Raw genomic sequence first — 26664 nt, forward strand, 5'->3', positions numbered from 1 at the left:
ACACACACACACACACACACACACACACACACACACGCACATGCACACACACTTTCTCTTCTCCTAGAGGCACTCAAACGGTTTTGATGAATGAACCAGGCAGGCCACTGTACCACACTGGAAAGCTGTTAGACTTGACCAGAATAGAAAGATTGCCAGTCTGCTCCTGGTGTTAAGTGTGACTCAGACTGTGTGAAGTTTACTGATAAAAAGCTTCAGCTGTTCAGATTTTCTGAATGTTCAACTGTAAAAAATGTTATCCTAAAACTCGAAGCTCATTTTTGTTACTCATTTACGAGAGATTTTCTTTAAAATGGATTGACGCTCATGCTTAATGGACAAAATGAAAGTGTTATGCATGCACCTTCTTAAATGTGACAAGAGGTGCTTTGAAGACCACTAGTGATTGGGTAATTGTGTTTTCTGCAGTCAGTTTCCACTGCTGGTGGAGATTTTTGACGCAAATAACATGGGTTGAGGCACGATGCACATTCAGAATGGGTTTACATTCAATAACACCAAAGCAAACCTACTCTCCCTAAATCCTTTCCCCCTCTTTTGCTTTATTCTCACAAATAAGCCAGTGGCAGGAAACAGAGACATTCAGAGATGAAAGAAAGAACACCCTCCTACTGTGAAGATCACATTGTGAAAAACTGAGTAGTTACTTAGGGAGAATGCAAAATAAATAAATAAATAAATAAATGTTTACAGCCGACATCAACGGGTGGCCTCTAATGACAGAATAAAAACCTACACAAAAGGAATCTGCAGCAGAACCATCATTAAATCCTGAGTGTCTCAACTAAATCTGGCTGCTTCTCATCTTTTTAGAAGTTAACAGATCATATGAGTAAACATTTCTCACAACTGGCCAAAATTTGCAAAATATCCAGCACATTTCCTGTCTGCACCCAAACCGATACTGTTCCTAAAGCAATACATAACACACATAATTGTGTATTTCCAAAAACCCTGCCAACACCATATTCTCACCTCACTCTGTGTAAAAAATGGCTTTAAACACATTAGAGAATACTTACAGCACACGTTGGACTTGGTCCTGGTATTGTGACTCGGCATGCCAAAATATTTGTCAAAAAGGTGCGGCCATCCATTATTGTCTCCTGAAATAGAAGAAAAATGACAAAAAAATTGGAAATCATTATTTGTCCTTCAAAATTGTTTTCATGTCAGCTAAGGAAGTAATAAAATTATACCTTTTTCTTTCATCTTGTTTTATTTAAACCCACATCTTTCCTGTCATCCAGATGCTTGTTTCAGACTCAGGAACATTCAGTGTTAGTGCTTTTTTCTAAGATCTTGTTCTGGTGCAGTGAAGTTTAGTGATCAAAATTTAATACCTTTCAAAGGCTTTTATTAAAAGTTACATAAACTTCCTACAAAGGGACAACACATTCTCACTGGAGATTCAGGGCACTCAGTCCTGGTCTGCATGGAGGGACAGTTGGCAGCACTGCTGCCTCACAGCGAGACGGTCTTGGTTTGGAGTTTGAAGTTCAAACATTAGTGTGAGCTTAACTGGTTTATCTAAATTGTCCTTAGCCATGTATGTGCATGAATCTTTGTTCTGTGTTGACCTGTCATGGACCCACAATAACTGCTGCAGACAGACACCAGACCCCGCAGAGATGAGCGGGAATAGATGGATTCAGGACTCACTGTCCCATGTTTTCCCATATTTCATTCAAAGAGTCGAAATGTCATTCAAAAACTGCGTAACTGTCTTCGCATGGAGACGTTCTCGTCCTCTTTCTTAGAGACACCAGACCTGGGTCAAACTATTTCACACAGAGCAGGGCAATGTGTTGTGTGATTGGTCAGAGGTTTACTGCCGTACTTTATGCAGATATACTCTCGAACAGCAAAGTTGATATTTTGCTTCAACTTGTCCATTTCCACTATTTTGCTTATGTTTCTGCAGGAGACATGAATACTTTTGAAGAGCGTTTATGAGACATGGCGATAAATTACGTACATTTGCATGACTCTTCACAAGATACTCACAAAGATTGCCAAACAGCTAAACATTCCTGGATGGAAATTGCAAAGTTGTTCTTCGTAGAGGCTGTCTGCAGAGAAGTTATTGCTCTGACAGTTTACATAGGGCATGATGTAAACTGTTCTGCTTGTGAAAATACAGAAATCTAACAACCATGTGACTGCTTGGCTTTGGATGAGGTGTGGGATAGCCCTTAGATGTCTCTGCTCCAGTGCACCTGATTCAAGTTACTTCCTGGCCACAGGTGCTGCAGAAGTCTGTTATTCAGTCAATCACTCAAGGTAGGTGCTGCATCGTGCTGGAGGAACTATTGTTCATCACTTAACAGTCTGGACAGTTGAGAAAAGTTGCTGCTGGGGGATGTTTTCATCCTTTTCAGGCCATTTTTTGTGGGCCTGCTCCATTATGTTATCGAGATCATTCTTTTTCCAGGTGCCTTAAGCTGTCTAAAGGGCGGTTCATTGTTGAAAACAATTTTATCCCTGTCCTCCTCAGCGCAATCCGGTTACTTTCTGCAGAATGTCAGTCTATCCTTTATGTTTTACTCTGGAAGAGAAGTGACTCTTTACTGTCCTCCTTGACTGTCCAGCGTGTAAAAGTCTCAGGGTGTGTGCAGAACAGAAGCACACATGTCCTCTGCCATTCCTGAGCAAACTTTGCACTGGTGGCAACCTTAGAGTGTGCTAAAGATTTATTTACTGCAGTTGAAACTCTCCTTGTAGTTCTTGGCGATTCAATAAATGGTTTCAGTTCGTCTTTTTAGGATTGATGCAAATGATGAACTGTACCTAAAACAATAAATTAAGAGCTGATTTTTTAAAATTAGAGTAAAATTTGAAGCCATTTTTGTTTAGATTTTGTTCAGAAACAAAAGGAGGTATTTAAATGTTTCTTTCCTCTTCCGAACCCATGATGACCCGAGTTGTCCCAGTTCAGCACCTGTAGCGGTTTTCTGTTCCCTGAATAGCTTCCCTTGCCAAAACACCCACACCCGTTAGTTTTAACTTGCTGAGTAAAATGCAGATGTCAAAATCAGCATTACTTGTTACCTTTAAGGGAAGCAGAAAGGTGCAAAGTTGAAGCCGCATAAAGAAGGAAGCAAAATAATCTGAATTGGTAAAGTAAATAAATAAGGACTAAAATCCAATAAAAAAAGAGAAATCCTGGACATGCAAAACAGCAGTCAACTTATTTAATTTTGTAACTTAAATGTACAATAAACACCTTTAGAAAGATAATAAAAATAGAAAATTAACAAGAAAACACATTTTATATGTACGGCTTCTGTTTTATATTTTCAAACTGCAAATGAAAAGCATATGTTCAGAAAGGTATGATGGCAATCTGTTGAACATTTACCCAACTAAATTTCAACAGATGCTGTAAATTCATGAAAATTAATTGAATCCAAATAATAATGGTGTTCCCACACATGCTTGCTACTAGCTCATTTAAAAAATGTGTCACGATGTTCGAGCTTCACAATGCAGAAGCAGATGCAGCCAGATGCTCTTTAACCACTTTGGTGTATCTTCATCTGCACTAACTGCTCAAGGATAAACTAGAATAATAACTTCTAAAATGTCATGGAAAGGTTCACAAAAGTGCAGAACACCACTGAATGCAACATGTTTCTCAATCTGCTATCAAAGGAACTCATTTCACCTTTTCTCACATATAGAGACTATGGGTTTGCCCCGACAATTTGGAAAATCTACATTTCTGGGTAAAGTTCAAAAGGGGCAGCGTCAGCTGTGAACTTTTAAATAACAGTGGTTGTCAGGAGAAAAGAGAAATCACTTGGAAAAACATAATTGTAGAGTAAGAAATTAAACCTTGAGGTTAAAGTCATTCAGTTGTTCCTTTTTTCCCCACAGCTGATGTTTTTAATCAGTATAGTCGTGTCGAGTTTGTTGAAAGCGAGACAGCTTTTGCCAAGTTTGGCACCAAACTTTTTCCAGTGACCTTTGCTTCATTCCCAACATGTGGAAACCTTTCTGCTCATGTTAGCAACTGAAACCACATTGATGAGCATCATGGCTCATCTGTTGTTACTCTGCTACCACCAGGCTGTGGTGATCTGGTGAACATTCAACGGAATCAGAAAAAACATACAAAATAAACAACGACCACCATCAGAATCAGTAAGTCAAAATTTAGTGCAAGAGTTTAGACTCTGATCAAACTAGATATCTCTCTTTACTTTGAGCTGAATACTCTGGTCAGGATGAAGAACCGTCTTATTCCAAGAAGTCGTTATTCTCACTTTAACCTCAAATGCCAATGTTCTGATCCCAAATGTCATTGTAAGGTTTCATTTCTTCCAGACGTTATCTAAAGGCTCATCATCTCATAAAAGTTTCTCAGAGCAAGTTACAGCTTTCTGAATACACTTTAACATGTAAAACTGCATTTACACAAATTATATACAAATCATCCTCTTTTTGCCTCCCTCACTCCTTGATGGTGAATTTCACAAAACAGATGCATCTTATTGTGGCACACTATTCACATACATCCAGGCTCCAGAGAAAACCCCACACAGGTTATTTTCGGAAGCATTTCTTTGCTTTTTAGGAAGCACGGTGCTTACAATAATTTGCTAAATCAGCCAGAAATTAATCCTTAAGTCACTGTACTGTCTTTTTTCTCAGGCAATTTTAGATTCACATTCGTGAAATCTAAAGCTGCCGTTGGTATTACAGATTAACAGTTATATAACATTTATCAGCAACAAGTAGGTCGTTAAGACTCAAAATCAGTTACTTTCATAGATTGCTCAGAATAATTCAGATTACTTCAGTGACATGGAAACTACTGAGAAAATTAAAGTGATCACAATGAGTCTCTGGTTTCATCTGCAGGTGAAACCAGGGAGACTCTGCTTTCCGTCTTCTGTAAACTTCATTCAGCTCTGGGGAAGGAAATGCATTCAGAAAAAAACTAAACGTGTTGGCTTCAGGGTTGATTATAAATAAATTAAAAAAAAGATTGTAGTTTGAACAAAAACCTTATTCTTCACCTCCAAAAGCAAAATACCAACTATATCTACACAAAGCTGAGTTTATCTCTCTTATTAACTGATGTTTGAATAAAAATGTGGATACATTTACGAAACTGTTGCATCAATTGCACAACTCATCACAATTTAAGATCCAAGCTGCAGTTGCTGTGGTTTAAAGATGCAGCATTCAGAGGGACCAGAGATTTCCCTGGATGCAAAGAGCAGCAAAGCACTGCCCCTCCCACACCTATTGCTGCACACTACTGGACAACTGTGTACTGTCCAGTCTGCTCTGCGGTGGCAGAGTAAACTGTGTTTTGCATACTTATGCACACACATGCATGCATTTTGTTCTGGCCAAAACATTTGCAGAATAACACCATCAGGATATTAAACTGGGCTAAAATCAATCTTATTTTCCACAAATTAATTTCCTGAATATGTGAGCATGTCCAATACAATGTTTATGACAGATATGTAGTCTCTCATTAATTTTATGACTTTCAATAAAAGTCAGAACAATAGTCGCTAAGCTAATAATTTCTTTGATAGTTTAAAACAGAGTAAGCTTTGAAATGAATGCATTTTTGCATATATTTACAAATAGACTGCTGTTTATCCAAAAAGTTATTATCTGGTGTTTCAGAACTGCCTCTCTAAAAATGATGGGGGGATGTTCAGCTTTGAGTGTCTAATTTTCCATGAGCACATGTTTTTGGGATCAGCGCCTAATGACATTAAAACAGAGAAACATCTGTGAGCTCTCTAATGCCGACTACAGTTTGGGCACACTAAGCCACACAGAACAAGAAACAGCCCACTTGGATTTATCAAGTCTGATCAACTTGTTCAACATTCGGCAGAGAATAAAAAAATTGCTTTTTGTTTGCTGAACTTTTTGAGACTTTAATCTTTGTTTAAAGCTACAGCAAAGCTCTGTCTTGTTTTTCCTCTACACTTCAACCTGCTCAGCATCACTTTGACACTTCTTAAGGAGTGTTTTCTTCTTTATCTCTAGTTTGCAGGGCTTTCTACTCTGCATAACTTCGAAGACCTGAGCCAGATAAGACACCCCTACCTTCCCCAGAATAACCTTTAGGCCTGTTCAAAGTGTCAGTGGTGATGGAAAAGGCCACAGTAAGAACCAAAGGTCCAGGGATCCAGTCTGGTTTATTGAGAAGTGATCATAACAACCATCACCAAGGACGGCGTTTGATTTCCTGATAGAGCTGCATTCAGAGCAGAGAGTTCATGGATCACCTTGAGCTTGTTAATTCTTTTGAATTCTCCTTTTCCTCTCCTCCAAATCTTCCCTCAGATTTAGGACGGGTATTAAGAACTCAATTCACTTGCAAAACCCTGCATTTCAGAGACATCCTTACAGAGACACCGATAGATCTGGAGATAAAAACCGAACCTCTAATCAGATATTATTACTCTGATGCTCCTTTCTCAGTTCTGGTGGAACTTCTCTTTCAGTAGTTAATCATTTTATGTTTGCTTGATTTCTTTATTCATTAAACTGGGATTATTCTTTTATTTGGCTACTAAGGGATAGAAGATGACTGTTTCAAAGCAACTAGTGTCAGCTAAAGTCTTGATATTGTGATAATAAAAACAATATAATTTTATATATTTCCTATACACGGTTTACTGTAACTTCTTCCCGCACAGTATAAAACAACAGTTATTTCAGAAGACCACTCCGATTTCTGATGCATAAATTCAATTAAGCAGTCTTATTTATTCCTGGATACTCTATAAAGAGCAGAACCACAAGAAAGTGTAATTCTTTCTTGTAGTTCTTTATCATTTTTAGCCAACGTTAAGAGCCATTGTGGGAGGTCCAACGAGCCACTTGCAGCTCCAAAGCTGCAGGTCGCAGACTCTTCCTTAAAGTCTATGCATCAGGAAGCCAGACCGACAGATCCATTAAGACATTTAAAAACTTTAGAGAATTTAAAAGTAGTTTGTTAACACCCAGAGACCCTCTGTGATCCAGTTAGAAAACGATCAGCTGCATTTTGAACAAGCTGAAGATGAGAAAGATCAGCCTTTCTTACACCAGAATACAGTTTTAATCAATACTCAAAGTGTAAGACAACAATGACATGAATGATCTTTTCAAAATCCTGCCTGGACAAAATGGATGCACAACTGGAAAAAGCTTGTTTTCACCACAGGGCTGACCGGTGTGTCCATCCGAAGGCTGCGTTTTATGCAGAAAAACTGGTTTATTAAATAATTCTGCTGCAACAATTTAACTCTACTTTCCCCAAACTTCCCCACTGCTCCTTATCTTTCAAAGGTAAAAAAGGGTTTCTTTCAAGAAATTCTATCAAATTGGAAATGCATGTTTGGATTAGGATTTGGTAAGTGTGATGTGCTCCATTTGGACATTTTTGTTATTTATTTTCATGATAATGTGGAGCATTTCAGTAAAAAGCGACAAGCAGAAGAAAGTCGACCTGCCCTCCATTCAAACTCTTAGAAATACAATTATGAGGCTTTGCTGACAGCGAAAACTCAGAGCAACTTGCTTCCGGGGCCGACACCCCTCCTCGCTTTAACAGAAAAGAACTAGGGAGCTCATTCAACTCATGAGTCTGTGCTACATCTCATATTTGTTATGAATAAATCAGCATGTTTGTTCAATTTACTGATGTACTAATTAAAACTTGGTCATCCTCCAAATGGGTCTTCAGCCTGAATAGCTAGTGGAGGCTCTTGAGGATGCATCCAAAATTCTATTGAAGCTTTTAATCATTTTCCCTCCAACTGAGATGCTAATTCATCGTGGTCTCATCAATGAGATGTCCTCTTTGTGAAGAGGTGATGTCCGGCAGAATTAATATGAAACAGGCTCATTTGTACCCAATAAACAACATCACTGACTTTTCTAGTATATAGAAAAGGGAAACTTTGATGAAATTGTCCTTGTGCTGCTTATGGTCTACTAATATACAAACTGAAACTACATTACAGGCAAAAGCTGTTTGCAATTAGTTACTGAAATGCTACAGATGTTTTTTACATTCATGCAAAATAGTAATTTCTAATGTGAAGCTGGTTATGAATTATTTTTATTATAAAAATAATTCAAACAATATTTTTATTATAAAAATAATTAATGCCAAGTAATGCAATGCTATTGCAAAAACTTTGTTAATGGGCAATTTTTTTTTATTTCAACACATCATCATAAAGTTCTATAACTTTATGAAACTATACACAGAATTGTGTAATTCAACTCAACATGTCGATGTGGCTTTCTTTCAGAACTGAAGGTCCGAAATTATATTTTTAATCTTTTCATTTACAGAATTAGTTTCAAAAGAATAATTCAATTATATCTAATGATGCTAAACAATGTGCTCATGTTTGACGGTGAAGCCTTGCCCTTTAACTTTTGCGCTCTATTATAATAATTAGCATTTCATGATTCACAAAGGAGCTGAGCTTCAAAGGAGGTAGGAGGCTGCATACAACCATGATAAGGTAATAATGGTGTGAATTTTAAATCTTTTATTGCACAAACGCAGCCGCTCTATTAAGTGTAAGTAAAGCATCAGTGATAATAGGATAAAGTCCCTGGAGGAGACAATTGATGACTATCTGACTAACAAGTTTACTGTGATCCAAATGCTTTAGAACATGAGTAAAATTAAGATTCTGGTTGAGAAAATCAACCCCAAAAATATATAAGCGGAAACATTTCTAAGTTCTATAGAAATTACCTAAAGAAATAATATTCTTAATCAGCTTTGATTAATGAATTGCTTTGATGTTTTGATGAATTTTCTTGCTGATCTCTTGTTGCTGTAAAAAAAAAGAAAAAAAAAAGAAAAACTTGAAATCTTGCGGTAATAATTGTTCCTCCACATGTTAAAATTTCAATAACCACACAATTTTGTAATAGACATTTCCAGATTTACTTTCTGAACGCCAGCAGAATAAATTTACAGTGGCAGCTACTCAAACAGCTTCATGTTGCACTGAACCCAAAATACACAGGTTTACCGTATCTTACACACGTTTTTTAAATCATCTGTTATAATAATTTATAGATGTTTGTACATGCAAAAACAAATGGCAGTGAAGAGCTATGACCACTGCAAACCCACATCAAGATGTTGAGTAGAATTTAGCATCTTTTTATTAAGGATAACATCTTGGTCTATGTATAGTGGAGGGTGTTATGAATGCAAGCTTCCAGAGGAGCGCACAGTGGAAAAATAATCATTTTTCAAAAAATAGGTATTGATCTTAAACAATAATCAATGCAGGGATCAAATCTCATCTCAACTATTTTCCATCCTGATGTTTCTCATAAAAAGAAAGAGGCTCAATGTCCATTTTCTATATTCCTGACTGCAGTTACTTTGCTCTATTTAACGTTGCTGTAAAAATGCATTGCCACACCTAAAAGTTTCAGATTTTTTCATATCACAGAAAAATATTGCAGATATGCAGAAAATGTAGCTTTTAAATCCTGTTGTCATTTTTTAAGAGAAAAAGAGTATTAAAAAAACAATGTTTTGTAGAAAAGTTAAGTTCAGTTTTACAAGTCCTCCAGCTTCCTCCCACAGAGCAAACAGATCTTTGTCGGATCGAATGCCAACTCTAAATTGCCCTTAAGAACAAATGTGTGCCTGGACATGGTTATTTATTCAGTGTTGTCTTCCTGTAACATTTAGGTGCATATTTTTTGCAACAACAGAATCAAATAGCTGAATACCCTCATCCACATGTCATACGGCTTTGTAGAGGTCTGGCAACGGCAAATCAATTTAATTCATGTACGTAAGAGAAGGGAAGTTGCAGGACAGCATCTCTCAACCCTGGAGCAACCCTGATCTAAAACATGTTTATATGAATACAAGCAACAGGGAAAAGAAAACATGTAAATACAGAGTCAAAGGTCAGACTGTAAATGCTCCAGGATGCCAAGAATGATTTGCTAACTGGTGCAAAATGTCAGGAACTAAATTAAGGATGAATGATGAAGCACTAGTTTTGTTGGGACTTTGAATTTAGATCAGAATAATCATGTGGGTAACCATAGCGACAAATTAACCCAGTTTGTCTTAAGGGCCAACTTGCACAATAGTGCATTATTATAACAGATGAGACACAAAACCTCCCACTGAACTCTGGATGAGACAGGTCATAAGCATACATCAACAATGAAGCATGGTATCTCTGCACTGAGACTTCTCCTCTATGTAAAGACAGGAACAGTTTTTCTGCAGTGGATAATTCCTTGTGTCATTGAACACTATGGCCTTTTGGTTATGGGGTTTCGGGCAGGACTTAGATTTATGGGCTCATTTGCCACTTGCACTGCAGCTTCACGGTCAGCGATATGAAGCTACTGCAGAAAATTGATGCACCTGCATTTCTGTAGCTTCTGGAAGAAAAACCTTAGAAAGGATTATAGTTGACAGCACTGCAAAAAGCGAAAGATCAGCCTGGAAACACAACAGAACAACTCATGTGATGCCACGTTGTTGATTAATCGTTTGGAGTCTGGTAGCAAAATGCTTTTGGATTTATTAAGTTGTGCTCCAACCCAAAGGATGTTGTTTAATTACAAAATCTTATAAAGTTAGCATTAATATCTGGGAGTAAGTCGTTTCCTGATGGTTTATAATTGTCTCAAATGAGCACGACGCCTCAGCTCTGCAGATTGATTATCATATTGATTGGTGCTGACATTGTAAACAATTTTTTCTGACTTCAGTCTTCCCTCAAAAGCTTTGGTAGAAGCTGTTTATGCATGTGCTGCACAGATGGAAAGTAAAGTTGCTTTGTGATTATGATGAGAAGGGAAAACTGTTGTTATTGTTTATTAAGCTGACTCTGTTTATGTCATCTGTAGGCGTTTCTAAAACGGAAACAATTGATTATGTGTGAGGTTGTGATAAAAACTAGTGCAGAACTCTTTCAGCCTATGACCAAGAACAAATCAGACACTTTGGGAGCAAAGCTGTTTTCCTCATAATGCAAATACATTTTTATGTTCAAGTAAAGCTGCTCTCTTTTTATGATTTTATGGATTTTACACCTTTTGAACTTTCCAACCTCATATTTCAGTGTTCTATTTGAACTTAATATGACATAATAACACAAACTAGTGCATCATTGTGTAATGGAAGGAAAGTGATCCATGTCTTTGTGAAACTCAATCTGAGAAACATGGTGTGCAGTTCTGTTCAGGTCAATATTCAAGGACCTCCTGCTGCTGCAGTTAGAGTCTCAAGGCCTGTAGGATGTGTCTCGACCAGCTTTGAAGCTAGAGAGACCAGGGTTTTAACAATCTTTCTGCCTGTACAACTTAGCTCAAGCTTTAACTATGTGTAGAAGATCTCTAAAGTTAAAATTTACAAAATATTCTCCTTTGATTTAGGTCAGGACTTTGCCTGGACCATTCTAACACATTAGTATGCATTAGTCTGATCAGCTTCCCTGCTGAAGAAAAACAAAACCTCTGCATGACGCTGCCACTGTCCTCCTTCTCTGGTGTGTTCAGAGTGATGTGCAGTTTCATTTTTTTGACCAAAAAGTTGTTTTATCTAATCTGACTAGAGGTAAATCTTCCTCATGTAGCAGTGCCCCCTATATGGGTTATGGCATACGGTGCATCTTCTTTCTGCTGCTCTTGCATAAAGACCAGGTTTGTGGCATCCATGATGAGAGTTGTGCTGCTGACATATTATCCCACCTGAGCTGGAGATCACTGCAGCAACTCCAAAGATATAATGGGCCCCTTGGCAGCTTCTCTGGTGAGTACCCTACCTTTCATGCTAGCTTAGGTAGAGATGTTGGGGCTGCACATGGTAGCCCCAACATTGGGTGTAGTTGATGGTACTGTTGCCTTGCAGCAAGAAAGTTTTAGTTTTAGTTTTTGCCTAGAGTCTTTCTGCATGGAGTTTGTATGTTCCTGTTACTCTGGCTTCTTCAAAACATGACTTTTAGGTCAACTGTTTACTCTAAACAGAGTAAACAATTACTCTAAACAATTTAGATTAACAGTTTACTCTAAATTGCCGTTATGAGTGTGTGCATGGTTGTTTATCCTGTGTGTCTATGTGTTGTGTTGTCTGATGACTTGTCCAGTTTGCTCCCCACTTCTTGCCTAATAACTGATGAAGATGGACTCCAGCCCTCCCATGACCCCACAATGATAACTTGGTAATAATAAACTATGTCTAGGTAGTTTTGCAGTTGTGCCAGTCTTTCCATTGTTGTCTGTTAGTTGCAATGTGAAAAAATATCAATACGTTTACCAGATTCTGGATTCAAACATATTTTAGGTACAGAGACTTGCAGGCTGAATGGAGTTGAAGTGTTACACCATTTTATTTAGGTTTTTGTTCTTCTCTTGATGAGAGACAGTTGGCAGTAGCTGAGCAGAGATGCATGATCTGCTACGCCTCAGTATGTTGTAGAAGCTTACAGATACATTTCACCATGTTGTCCCCTCTGACAGGTTCTAGCAGGTTGTCTTTTGTCTCGTTTACCCTAGTTCTGTCAAAATCTGAAGGGCTTTTAAAAGTGTAATAAAGACTCTGTGTCCACGAACATTTTGTCTTTGAGGTTATGCTCAGTTGCACTAAATAAGTCTCAGAGAGACGACCAGAGGTTCAGATTAATCCTCACCAGGGCCGTTGACAGCAAAATGTCTCGTATTTGTCAGTTGTTAAAGCCCAGAGAGATTGTGTCATCACTGTGGTGAAGTCATCTTTCTTCTTTTATTTAATACAACTGGCAGAGATGGGCCATCAAAGTGACAGAGGCCCCGTTTACATGACAACGCCAGGACAGTAAAAACTCAAATGTTTTGTTGACTTTTGGCCTCTCACTTAGACAGCAGCAGCATTCTGGCAGGACAAAAACACAAAAGGTTTGACAATGAGTTTCAGAGTGGGACTGTTTGAGAATGTCTATAAGCATAAACTGAAAAGCTTTGGAAACGATGATGAAGGTGATGTTTTCTGTACTTATGCGCTCAGGCTGAGGCACAACAACGTTTCCACCTGGACATGCAGCATTTTTACTGTTGTGGATATGTGATTTGGTTTTTTTATGTTTTTTGAAAATGTTTTGTAAACAAGGCCTAAGTTGCCTCGTATAAATTATTAACGTAAGCTACAAAGTATGTTTTATTCATATACAACTCTCAGATAAACAGATAAGCAGATAAAACAAAATGACACAAACAACATCTAGTTAATTGGCTAAAAAAGTTTTTGTACAACAATGTTGATTCTTTCAGGTTTAACCTTTGAACTTCTAGTTTCTATAAACATCCCAAATTCCAACAGTGCCTCCTAAAATGGCCGATACTTTCATTTAACCAGCTGCAGTAAGCTGTGTGGTGGACAGTGTTTTTTTTGAAAGGTGCTACAGAGCCTAAAATCAATCTGTATTGATTATTGAAAGATAAAACTAAACCATCAACGTCACTGTGACTCATCAGCATCAGACATGTCTGAGGACGTTTCCACAGCAGCAGGTCTGGAATTCACCTTTCAATCAATGACGAGGCAAAAGATCCAGGAAAAATTAGAGTAAAGTATACGCAACACGTCCAAATTTGATGCTTTTAGTGTCAGTTTTATTTCCCAAAAAAGATAAAATAATTATGAAATTAAAACTACTATAGGTAAAACATTGAAGTAGAAACAAACGCAATGAAATTAATGATGTCACAATTCATTGTGAATATTGAGAAACCATATTTGTGTTATGAGGAATTTGGAGTGTGTCACCTTGTTTACACTAAAATAGAATGAATGGGACAATTGATCAATTAGCAAAGTGATTGATTATTTAATCAATTGGAATAGGTCTAGTTTATTTGTACTGCAAATTTCTGCAACAAGGCATTTCAAAGTGTTTAACCTGATAAAACATAATAAAATGACCAATTATAAAACAAGCAATAAACATTACATTTTATCAAATGTCATCATGAAAATCACTAATAATATTTTACTATAGTAAAATACATTAATCAATGTTTCACCTATTAGTCAGAGGCAGCTCTCAGCAGGTGGGTTTTAGCCTCGATTTAAAGGAACTCACAGTTTAGGCAGCGTAAAGTTTTCTGGAAATCTGTGGAGCATAAAAACTGAATGCTTCTTTTCCGTGTTTATATGTTAATAAATAATAAATAAGTGGCATTTTTTCATTTAGTCCAGTTATTTTGTTTGATATTAGATTTTGTTTGATGCTCTAAAAATTGAAAGTGTAACAGAAAAACAAAGAACTGAAGAAATTTGAAAAAGAAATTGCTTTTTCACAGCAATCTTGACAAGTCACTCAACGACTTGAGAATAAAGTTTTAACTTGTATATAATTTGTTTTTTTTTGTTGAATTTTTCTTTATGGAATGTCTCAATATTGAAATTTAAGTAACACAAATATTTGAGTAAATCTATTGGTTTTATGACGGTTAACTTACTGAATCATTCAGGGTTTTAAATAATTACTTTCTCTTTAGGTTAGAAATAAACTATAACTGCAGCGACTTTACATGAAAACCTTTAAGAAAACTTAAGTTTGAACCACAGAGGTCTGGATTTGAAGGGAGGAAAACACAGATTAAAACCTTCAGGGAATAAAATTGACCCCATGGCAGTTGTGGTTTAGAAATCTATATAAATATGAAGGATAGAGGAGGAAGTATTGAGCTCATATCTGAAGCCACCAGTGTTTTTGTGTGGAAAGAGCGTGGCTTTGTGGTCAGGAGTGATGTCCAGGGTTTCTGACAGTTATTCAATCCTTTTTTCTCTTGACATTTGCTCATTTGTCAGTCATATATTCTCTAGTTTTTGTACGTTTTGACACAAGTTATCTTTTTTCTCTCATTTATTAAACCACAAAATCTGAACCAATGGATATTTACACTGCTGCCAAAAAGATAATGGTCATAAAACATGACTAACCCTCTCATTAAGTTATTTGAACATTATTTTATCAAATCGTTCTAGATCTAAAAAGTAACAATATTTGTGTAATATTGAGAGAATCAGGACCATAAATATGTTTTAGAAACATAGAAGTCTCTTTTTCCTTAAAAGATCCTTATTTATGTACAACAATGTTGGAAACATTTAGAGCCACTTCAGAGAATAACTGATCCCAACAATTATGATGCAGAAACGTAGCAGGGCTCTATGACGGGTGCCTGCACAGAAATCAATGCATCTCTGTTCTAGAGGCGCCACAGGGAGCTTTAGGACTCGAAAACAAAACAAAAAGGTATTCAAAAAGCCATGTATCTGATTTGGGGAGCACTCATGTGGAGATGCACGGGATCACGTGAGGTTTGAATGAGAAAACAGACAAGCTTGTGCTGGTCCTGAATTATGATGCATTGTTGTTCATGCACAAAGGCCTTCCTTCCAAAGAGGTGCCAATCAAAATAATATATGTCACAGAAAAGCCTTGTAGCATTCAGTGATACGTGAGGAAATGACACAATGAGCCCCTCAGAATAGGAAAACAAAAGCTGTCACTAAACTTGAGGGGGATGCAGGAAAGCTGACTGGCCTAGATCATTCTGGTTTGAGTGAACACCTGAAGGACAGACCATCTTTGGCCAATAGTACATTCTTTTTCTGCACAGAAAAAAATCCTCATGATTTTTAAATTATTGCACCCTATACTATACTGTAAAAAAATATGGTCCCATTCTTGTGCTGTTTTGTAAAGCATGCAGTTACAAAATAGTTTCATTTTAACACTGTATAAGTGAAAACAGATCTCCATATAGATTGTTCAGTGTAAGATCTTATTTTTAAATGTGAAGATTTTGACATGCAGATTTAAGTATTTGACAGACGTCTACAAAATGCAGAACACTTCCCATGACACACAGTCTTAGAATGTGTCCAATTTTTCTCCAAAGAGTGAGCAGTGTTTTAAGCACTCTGGTGTCTGGCTGTGCAGAGAGCAGGAGCATAAATCTGCTTAGTGGCTAAATTAACGTGCAGATGACAGCTCAAAGATACACTTGCAGCTTGGGTAACATCAGACAAATATACATATATTAATGTATAGGGGTATTCGTGTTAAAATATTTTCTAAAAGTTTTAACAAGTGAAACTTTGGAAATATGACAGGTTCATCTGGATGGCATTATGTAAAATCCCCCTCTGCCAACATGGTTTCCATATTCCTAAGCATGAAACACTTTCAGACATGAAAATGATTTGCACCAAAATGGGGTAGGACTGGGGGAACTCTCCACCTGCTTTAAAAATGAAAAATAAATATTCATGACTTTCAGATGTGAAGAGCTTTGGGTTCATATGAGCCTAATTACTGCTGCTGAACAGTGATTGCAAAGTTTTCACAGATGCATTGAAAGTCAAAGAACAAATTAGGAGATTGCTTTTTTTTGTTAGAGTTAAAAAAATCAATAGTAAAATTTCATAGTGAAATGAAGCAAACTTTCAAGTGGACTGAAAGCACAGAGCAGTAAAGATTTTATACTTATTTTCTAAAGAATTTCATTTCGGTTTTTTCATTTATCCCAGCTGTTGAAAATCTATACTTAGCTTATATTATTTTCTGTCAACAGTCTAATTAGAACAGACGGCAAACATTAATGTGATTCCACGGTTTGATAAAGTGTGAAGGAGAAATTATCACATTTTTATTGAGTCCCTTTGAACTTTGGCTTCAAAGCAGATTACTGTGCGCCTTGTTGTGTGCTCATAATTACAAAAACAAGTCAAAAAGCACCAACAGACTAATGCTCAATCAAACCAATAATTGGAAAACTAATGATGACATTCTGGTTCAGAGATTCGGGAACAGCAAGACAGTCTGCAGGAATGCTGTGATGTAGCTCCTGTGCTATTTAAAGTTTTATTTGAGGAGGCAGATTGCATCATGCAAAGTTTTACTTTCTGCTTGCTAATGTCACATTCAACCATTCGTGCCTTTCACACAAGTTTGAATAAGAAAACTGAGATCTCAAAAGAGGACGAGTGCAAAGCAAATGAGATAAATTAACTTCAGATGCAGAAAAAAGCACACAAAATGTGATCTCCAACAACAGGTGTGAACTAAAATTGTTGGCACAGCTGCCGTTTGGAATCACAAAACTTACAAGGGGTGCATCTTAATCTACCATCTAGGTGCTCTCAACACGAAGCCGTCAGAAATCATTCGTTTCCTCTGATGCCAAATTCAAGCAATTACTTATTTGCAAGAACGGATGAGCAGGAACAGGGTGAAATTTTAACATAAGGACTTCAAATAATCCTGTCTCTCTGGTGCATGTCTGTCTTCCACAGGGCAGGACGATGCGCAGTTTAAGTGAAAAATGCTTCAGCATTGCTTTTCACATTGAGTTTTAAACATGATGAAAAATTACATGGCATGATTGTTGCCACTGTATACTTCATACATGCGCCACTGCTTCAGAGCTGACCCAAGCAAAACTCTATCAGATCTATGATGAATAATAACATCACTTGATCTCATGTTAAGTTATGCAGATGCTTTGTCTACACTGAAGAAGACCCACTAACCACATACTGAAATCTTAAATTGTAACCAATTCATTGATTATTCAGCTAATAATTGATTGACAACTTCGTTGAACTGTATTCCCCTGATGCCCAGTGGATCCCTAAATATTCCCACTCTACAAAACAAGAACAAATTACTGGTCTGACCAAATCATCTGCTAGTTGAGGAAATAAACAAACAACCTTCTTTTGTATCTTCAACTGAGATGGTGTTAAGAAATCTGATTGGCTTTCCATTATGCCAGATGCTGATGCAGTTTGATGTTTATCCAATGACTTTACAGAGAGTGATGAAGACCCCGGCGATAATGACTGATAGCTCTCAAATGGATTCACTTCTTGGCCCCGGGCCATTCACTGCATGGCTTCCCCTCTCTCTGCTTTTCTCTGTTCAGTCACTAATGAGTAAAGGCATCAAAACCCAACAAAAAATTGTCATCACTTGTAATTTATTGTGGATTGTTGTTGAAATAAATTGAATTAATTAAACTAAATATCGGATATCAGAACGGCATTTCTCAACTCTGGAGCTGCAGAAATGAGAAGCTGGCAGCAACATGAGTTTGGGATTCTTTACTGCAGAGAATCAGTCATAAATTATACTATAGAAGGGTGCTTTAGAAAAATGTGTGATTGTCAGTAAAATACACGTTGAAGCAGAACTGGGAAGGTGGAACATGTCAATGCACAAAACATACAAAAAAAGCTACTAACAAATGGCTGAGAATGAAGAAAAGCAAAGTCCTTGGACTCGTCAAAGCCTATATAATATATAATTGATATATCTTTGATGTGCTGGGGTGTGACTTGAAACTGGCTCACACATATCAGAGCTAAAAAAAAATAAAAAAAAAGGCTTGAGGCAAACTTTCCTCAGACTCATTGAAGTTTATTTCAATCAAATTGAAAATAAAATAAAATTCTTGGCTAGAAAACATGGGTTTGTTTTTGTTTTGTTTCAATATATTAAGAAAACAAAATTGTTGTACAAATACCATTAAATCACTTTCTTTGGGGAGATAAAATAATGACATTAGAAACTGATATGTCAAGACATCTTCCTAAAAAAATCTTTATTTATGGAGTATTCTAATATTTCATTTGCTTGTAAATGAGTCAGATGCTTTATGCATCATATTTCTGTTGAGGATTAACCTGTTATGATTGGAGTTACATCAACAAGCTGAGCCACTCAGAGGCAGAGAGGAATAAAATCACATTTCAGCAGGAACTGTTTTTTTAAAACAGAAAAGTTAGCGTTCACACTTTCAGCAATTTAACTTCCTTGTGAAATGATGCTGAAAGTGGTAATTGATTAAAGTTAATATGACATTTATAGTTGAATTTGAAGATGCATTAAACAAATAGAAGAAGAAAAGTGACACTCAATTTAAAACTGGCCCATTTCTTGCATGCACAACATAAAAATACATGATGCATTATGTTTAAAAATATCAGGAATGGTGGAAGTGAATTAGATCATTTCAATAAAATATAAACATAAAGTGCCAAACCTACCTAAAGCTTTTAAAACACTAAATATATTTATGGAAGCTTTTACCATTATTACATCTGCTTCAGACAAGCAGACAGAGAAAAACCATTACTGGAGATTTTACGCAAAAAAAAAAAAGGAGCTAAAACCAGACAGAAACAACAAATCTACAGATGCTCACTACAGAAACAACAAAACACTCAACACAAGCAGAATTGTGTTTTAGGAGATTAGGTTTCGATCCATGCACCTTCAAAATATGTTTTAGAGATTTAGAGCCGCTCACTTACTTTAATCATTTCAATCCAGAGAAACTGGCTGAGAAACGAGCGTTTACTTTCTGCTGTCACACATGCAATAAATTAGCTAATTTGTCACTTTATAGAGAGTTAGGTTTACTGTCAGGCTTAAGAAAAAAATGGTCTACATTTGTCATAATGTAACCGTTTCCACACATCAGAGAAAGACAGCAAGCTTTGCTTCGACACTGGATTCAGTGGCAGGGGTCAGCAGACCTTTTGTTAAGGAGTGGGTTAATGGCTCCCTTTATCACTTTGGACAGTCTTTGTATTTGTGCACATCATGGTTGGACAGATGATGCTTGGTGACAGCAGAACATTAAATTATGCTCATTTGTCTTGACATTTACCATCATTTTAATAGAGGTCTTATTATATTAAATAGACTAACAATGGCTTTATTGTACACGACTAACTGACTACATTTAACTCTGCTCGGTGTGACGGCTTTCATAGTAAAACATTGTGGAAAACAAATGGCAGAGCAAACTGTAAAGCCCCTCAGTGGGACCATGTGTGTAGGAAGATCACAGTATTCGTTATGGATGAAGGAAAACAGGAACAGGAAGTGGTTATGTTAATGTAGCTCATAATCTCTTGAAACATTTAAAGAATTTCTTTTGTTGCTGCGCTTCTTCAGCTCCTTATAACCATGAGGGTGTTTCACGGTTTGGTCACTGACTTGCACTAAAGATTTTTTTAATGATTAAATACTAGCCATAATTTGTTTTTAAATGTTATGTAAGCATATTAGTCTGAGTATAACATTCATTTGTCACCTTCTCAGTGTGTATTACAAAAGTTTGTCAATGTTTCATCAGCATTTTATTCCTAAATAATACAAAAAATCTTAAGTTAGAATTTAAATGTTAGTTAACTTTAAAACTGTTGGAATTTCACTAATTTTCTTTAAAATCTTTTAATTGTAAAGGAAAAATCTTGAGATTGTTATTTACATGAGAGACCTGCTACAAGGCTGCACAGTGGTGCAGTTGGTAGAGCTGTTGCCTTGCAGCAAGAAGGTTCTGGGTTCGATTCCCGGCCCCCGGTCTCTCTGCATGGAGTTTGCATGTTCTCCCTGTGCATGCGTGGGTTTTCTCCGGGTACTCCGGTTTCCTCCCACAGTCCAAAAACATGACTGTCAGGTTAATTGGTCTGTCTAAATTGTCCCTAGGTGTGACTGTGTGTGTGCGTGGTTGTTTGTCCTGTGTGTCTCTGTGTTGCCCTGCGACAGACTGGCGACCTGTCCAGGGTGAACCCCGCCTCCCGGAACGTTAGCTGGAGAGGCACCAGCAACCCTCCCGACCCCACTGAGGGACAAGGGTGCAAGAAAATGGATGGATGGATGGATGGACCTGCTACATTTTACAAACTAGTTGTTCTTAGGTGTGAAAGTGCTTGGGTCTCACCTGAATGCTGAATAATGTAGAAGCTGTTATAAAACTACCTGATATGCATTTGTATTTGTCCGCATCACATTTTCTCCACTCAGTGTGCTTTGACACATTTATACCACTTTAAATACATGGAGAGAAGGGTTAGAAATGTGTTTATAATTTAAAAAATAAAAATTGTTTTGCTTTTGCTAAGATGAAAATTGGAAGCTAGCATGCATGCTTGAATGTCCTTATCCATAAAACTTTGTTTTTCAGTCATTTAAAACTTGGTCCTTTATGTTGCCTTAAAATGACACTTTTCACCTTAATATGCCCTCTCCGAACCAAGCCAGCATTTTTTGTTAAGCAACCCTAAAATCAACCAAAAAGGAACAACTTCAAACGGTTTCATTGTTCTGATGAACAAAGCAAATTATTTGAACCTTTAATGTTTTAATTCATTCATTTTTCTATGATATTGCTCTGATTTAGGCTGTTGAATGACACTGTGGACTCTTCCCAACAACCAGATTCACTCAACATTTTGACTATTTTTCATCAGAACCAGCATTAATTCCTTCAGTTATCTGAGCTGCAGCAGCTCATCTGTTGGACCGGACCCAGAGCCCGGCCCTCAGTCACCACATGGATCAATGAGCCTTGACCCTGTCGCTGGTTCAGCGTTATGCCTTCCCGGGACAACATTCATTAGAAACTGACCACTGCAGACAGGAAACACATCCCAAGGGCTGCAGCTTGAAAGACGCTCTGACCCAGTCCTCTAACAATCACAATCTGGCCTTTGTCAAACTCGCTGAAACCCTTACACTTGCACATTTTACTTGATTTAAACACACCAACTTTGACCAAACTGTTTACTTGCTGCCTGGATATACCTTACCCACTGAGGTATTGTAATGTCACCTCTTATTGACGAGGAGCACCACACATATAAACAATACGGCCTGCAAAGAGGAGGAGGAGAGCAGCTATGCAGATCCCACACATCCTGGACACAAACTGTTTTAACTTTTACCTTCAGGTCAGCGCTGCAGAGCTCTTTTTGTACAAACCAGCCGCCACAAAGACCAACTTTACATATTTAGAAGAACAAAAATATAGATGTACTCTCTAAATGTCCGTATTAACATTAAATTAGAAGCAAGCTTAAATTCCTTGTTTTTGTGCACAAACTTGGTCGAATAAAGCAGATACTGATTCTTTAATGACTATCTATATTGTACAGTAAAAAGCTTAATTATCTAGCACATAAAATGTCACCACCCAACAAATCCTGCTCTTAATGTCCAGTGTTTGATGTCCTAAAAGGCCCCACTGATTACTCATGGAATGCTCTTACTTTTAGTACCGAACATTTTATAACCAAAGGATAAATTCAGAGTCTGCTCTTGCTTGTACAGTTTATTTTGCATTGCCTTGCAATGTTAAAGAGAAAAACACAAAGCGGAAACAGAAGTGACTTCACATGAATCTTCATTTGTCCCGTTTAGGGAGTCAGACTCCAGGCATTAAACATTATATGCCAGAGATTAACCATTGTACTGTGGGAGCCATTTTGAACAGTGTGTGTTCCTAACTGAGATGGAATGATTCAATATTTTTCTTGGAGTCTGAGATTGACTAATATGTTTGTCATGTTATATTTTCTTTGACAGTAATTTTTCACCATGAAAACAAAAAGTACATTGATTTCTGCTCTCCTTCAGCCCGAATGCAGTCTGTCCTCTTAGCTGTGAAATCCACATGAGTGGAAGCAGCAGCTCATCTTTCAGAAGTCTGAAGCTCGTTCGGCTTTGATGCTTTACAACCTCTGACTAAAAAGCAGAGCTGAAACTCTGCATAAAAGTCTGTCTAATCCTGGACCAAATGTCATTTAAGCCCACGGGCTGAACAGCGCTGCCTCATACATGTTGCTGTCGCTCCACATTAATGTTCATTTTAGTAACTATTTCCCAAATATTCTTCCACAAACGTCTTTAATATGTTTTCATAATGCTGGTTCACATATATTACATCAGAAAACAAATAACACACTAAGAAGACTGTAGAAATGGGACATTAATCAAAATAGGGGAAGGAATATTTCTGGTGTATTTGGGATACCGATTCATTTTCACTCTAATAATTCATATTTATTTCATTTTGATTATGTAATGTTAGTAATGTTTGCTGCTTTTTGGACTTAATCTGAAGTGGATTGATCTTATCATTTGACAAAAAATTTAATAGGAAGCAATTTTTTTCTTGTATCAATAGGGTCAACATGAAGGGCTAGATTTTTTTAAATATAAATCAGGAGAAACAAAAAAAAAAAACAGCATTTCATTGCAACTGTGTCAGCTTTATTAAGCACTGACTATGTTTTAAACTTAAAGTGCATTTTGCATCCCACTTTGGGATGTTTCACTTTCCTGTTGTGGGATGCCTCCGCCATGATTATTTCTTTTACAACAGTCAACTACAGCCACACTACCAAAACTAAAAGAAAGACGGACGTTACCAGGTAATCAAATTTAACCTTTTTTTTATCTAATAAACCTTTATTCAGCAATAAATTGTTTTCCCTTTACAAACACATACAATACATGGCAATAAAACATGCTAAACGTGTTGATGCTGATTTTGACAGCCATTTTTTTGTAACAAGTTGAACCCAGTTGACACGGAGCGAGAGCAGAATCTCTCACAGAGAGAACTTTGAGCTCTGGATACGAACCTTACACTCACCATTTTGACGGAGATCTAGCATGTTGACAAATTATTTATAAGTTTAAATGTTAACTTTAATTGAAGATGTCCAAACCATCTGTACTGGGAAGAACACAAAATGAATTATTCACTGAAACTGAGATAAAACATAAATGAAAATTTCCAGCAGCTTTGCTTCCAAAATGTGAATTCAAATTTGAAGAAAACACAGAACATAAATTGCCAAATAGGGAGTGAAAAGCCTAAAAATAAATTAAAAGTACCAGACTGAAAACTTTGAGACATCTTTAAATTAACTATATTTATTCATCAGAAATAATAAATCAAGTTTTGAGAAATAATTGCTTTTGAAGTTGCTACATTTCTTCTTAAAGTAAATCAGATGTTTGTCAAAACTTCTGATTAGCAATCCAGGAGTTTGTTTCTTTAGGGTGTAAATATAACAAGACACAGAAGCTTGTTGCTTTTGGACTCTGGCAGCAAGGCTGGAAAAGGATCCAGTTATTTTTCCACCCCACGCGATGAACAGAATGTCAAATGAGGCAAATATCTCAAACGCTCAAAGTTAGAGAGCTGCAGCTCAAAGGAATGTTCAGGTAAAGAAATTCCAGCTTACCCTCAGTTGGTGCCATTTCTTAACCGGTTCTAGCACCAGATTCTGATCATCATCATTACTATAAAATGTCAACAGTGTACGTTAGTGCTACCAGTAAATTTGTTAAAACATTCTACTAGGGTTGCCACTAAAACGGTATGCCTCTACGTAATAAAGTTGACTGATTTTGATTGTTCTTTCAAGACGTATTAATCCAATCCAAGTTGCCAAATATTTCCAAGCCAAACAATTAAAACAAAAGTAGCATTTATTAAATGTCTCCAACTCACCAATAAAACTAGTTTACAGCTGAGCACAAATTCAACATGAGTCAGTTTTCTCCAAACATTCATGTCTTTTTTATATTCTATTTATTTTATGCCTGCATCCCATAAAGAGTTTAAAGTCTCCATAAAGTAAGTAACTTTCATCTAAGGTAAATATAACTGCATACAATCAGTCTATGAATATAATGTAATATTACCAGTTAATGTGATAATGCTATTTATGAGTCTATCTGGCTTAGATAAAATGGTAAATCCTAATGTTTGTGATGATTAACTATTTGTTGTGGAAAGTGATGCATGTTGAAGAGCTTCTAGCATTACATTTAAATTATGGCTAAGATCGGATGCAGTCACAAAAAATGTCTTGCATTCACATTTTTCTGTTTTACAGTTTAACATTTTTTTCAAGAAATTAATGGATAAAAAGGAATAGAATAAAAAGATAAAACAGTTGCAATAAGTCAGCACTTGCTCATCAAAATGGATTAGTTGGTGGATGTCAGTCTTGCAGTGCTGCAGCTTAAATAAATCTTAATTCAGGGCGAGTTAAGCAAGTTAAGCTTGAAGACCTTGTTCTGATTTCCTCTGAGCTGTTAAGTGCATTCAGGTCTTAATGCTGCATTCTTTTGTTTTCAGTGGAAGAATAATGCTGAAAGGCACAGAATGAGTCAGTCATCCCACAAACTTTGGATTTAAACCACAACTTTCACTTTTGCAAGATAACACTCATACTTTCGTATTCTATAAAGAGTCCTGAGTTTAGTGGGTTTATCTTTAAATATGTCAGTAAATAGAAATGTTTGCTTCAAGTAAATAAAAATCAAGAAAATCTACAACAAAGCAGATTTTAAACTGTTTTCTTTCCTACCAACAGGAAAATAAAAAATAGCCTAAACCATATGGTCTGTTTATTAAAAGATTATGTTGGATATTAAATGCATAAACTGATAAGAAACTGTGATGACAAACCAATGTGGACAACTGCATTTTAACCTGAGAATCAACTACAGATTATAAAAATGGTTAATAAATGAATGCTTGCATAGCTAGACAACAATGCAATTTAAAATGAATGACAACTGAATGTGCTGGAACAAAACCTGTTTCTATTTTTATCAGTACCAGTTTTATGTAATTATATTTTATAAACTAAATTATAATCCCCAAAATATGAGCTGTTATTAGAATTTACCGTCTATAGCAGTTTTATTGAACATTATATCTATGTTCATTTGTAAAATAAGTAACTTATAAGTTTTGCTAGAACTAATTAAAAGTTCATACAAACCCATTTTTAGGGTCCATAGGAATGGCTGAGGTTTAAATTAATTCGGCATCATGAATTATTTCTGGGTTCTGGTTATTATTGTAGCTATTAAACTAAATAAATAGAGAACTTTCTCTGATTAACTTTCCAAAATGGGATTTATGATTGAGAAACTAATGTAAAAAATAAAACAGTCCCTTCAGGTTATACACTATGGTAAGGAATTGCTGTAGACACCGACTTTCTCCAAGGTAATCGTTGGAGCATAAATTTTACTAAACATACCGAGAGCAGCACCTTGTTTGCAGCCCAGCGTGTTCTTCCACAGATGTCTAACTTGCCTTTTTGTAAAGATTCATTTCTTGCCCTGCAGTCAAACAGTGTTTTTGTTTTTAGCTTATCCACTTTGGCTGATATCTATTTGACAGCTCATCCGCTCCGTCCTATTACTGAAACCCTCAAGGGTTGAAGAAGCACGAACACCCATGACAGTTTCTTATCTTGAAAAACCAACTCTGACAAGACGGGGAAAACAGAGAGCCAGGCAGGAAAGTTGAGAGTAAAATGGCCATAAAACCACATCTCCAATAAGCATCAGTAAGACCTCAGTGACGGATCTGGAAGGCACAGGAACCATCCAAGATCAGATATTTTTTATTTTTCTGATCAGTTATGAAGCAAGGTGATGCTAAAGGACATCTCTAAATTAAGATGCTTATTTTTGGAAAATATAAAAACACAAAGAAAGTCTGCAAAGACATTTTTTTCTATTTGTGCAGATAAATCCTAGGTGAGCTGTTCCTCAATTCAGGGTGGCTGTTAAAACTTTACACACTCTGGTTAAAAAGGTCGGGATTTATACCAAGAAAATGACACTCTGAAAGGTTATTCCTCCTTTAATGCGACACATATAATAATATAGTTGTAAATGGTAAATGTGCACACACCTAAATAAAAGTTGACATACTTGCATTTCTAGCAAGCAGTCAGTGTGTTTTGGTACCAATACCATATCTAATGGGGAAATGATTGTTCAC

General features: G+C 36.6%; 1 protein-coding gene across 1 annotated transcript in view; it reads right to left on the minus strand.

Moving 5' to 3' along the window:
* rxfp1 (relaxin family peptide receptor 1) overlaps positions 1-26664 on the minus strand; it is a 96161-nt gene that overhangs the window by 45258 nt on the left and 24239 nt on the right. The window contains exon 3 of the mRNA XM_008421077.2: positions 1044-1127. Within this exon, the coding sequence (XP_008419299.1) occupies positions 1044-1127 (84 nt within the window). The remainder of the gene's footprint in view (positions 1-1043; positions 1128-26664) is intronic.

This window comes from Poecilia reticulata, linkage group LG10 (genome assembly GCF_000633615.1).
Source record: "Poecilia reticulata strain Guanapo linkage group LG10, Guppy_female_1.0+MT, whole genome shotgun sequence".
In the NCBI taxonomy this organism is placed as follows: Eukaryota; Metazoa; Chordata; class Actinopteri; order Cyprinodontiformes; family Poeciliidae; genus Poecilia; species Poecilia reticulata.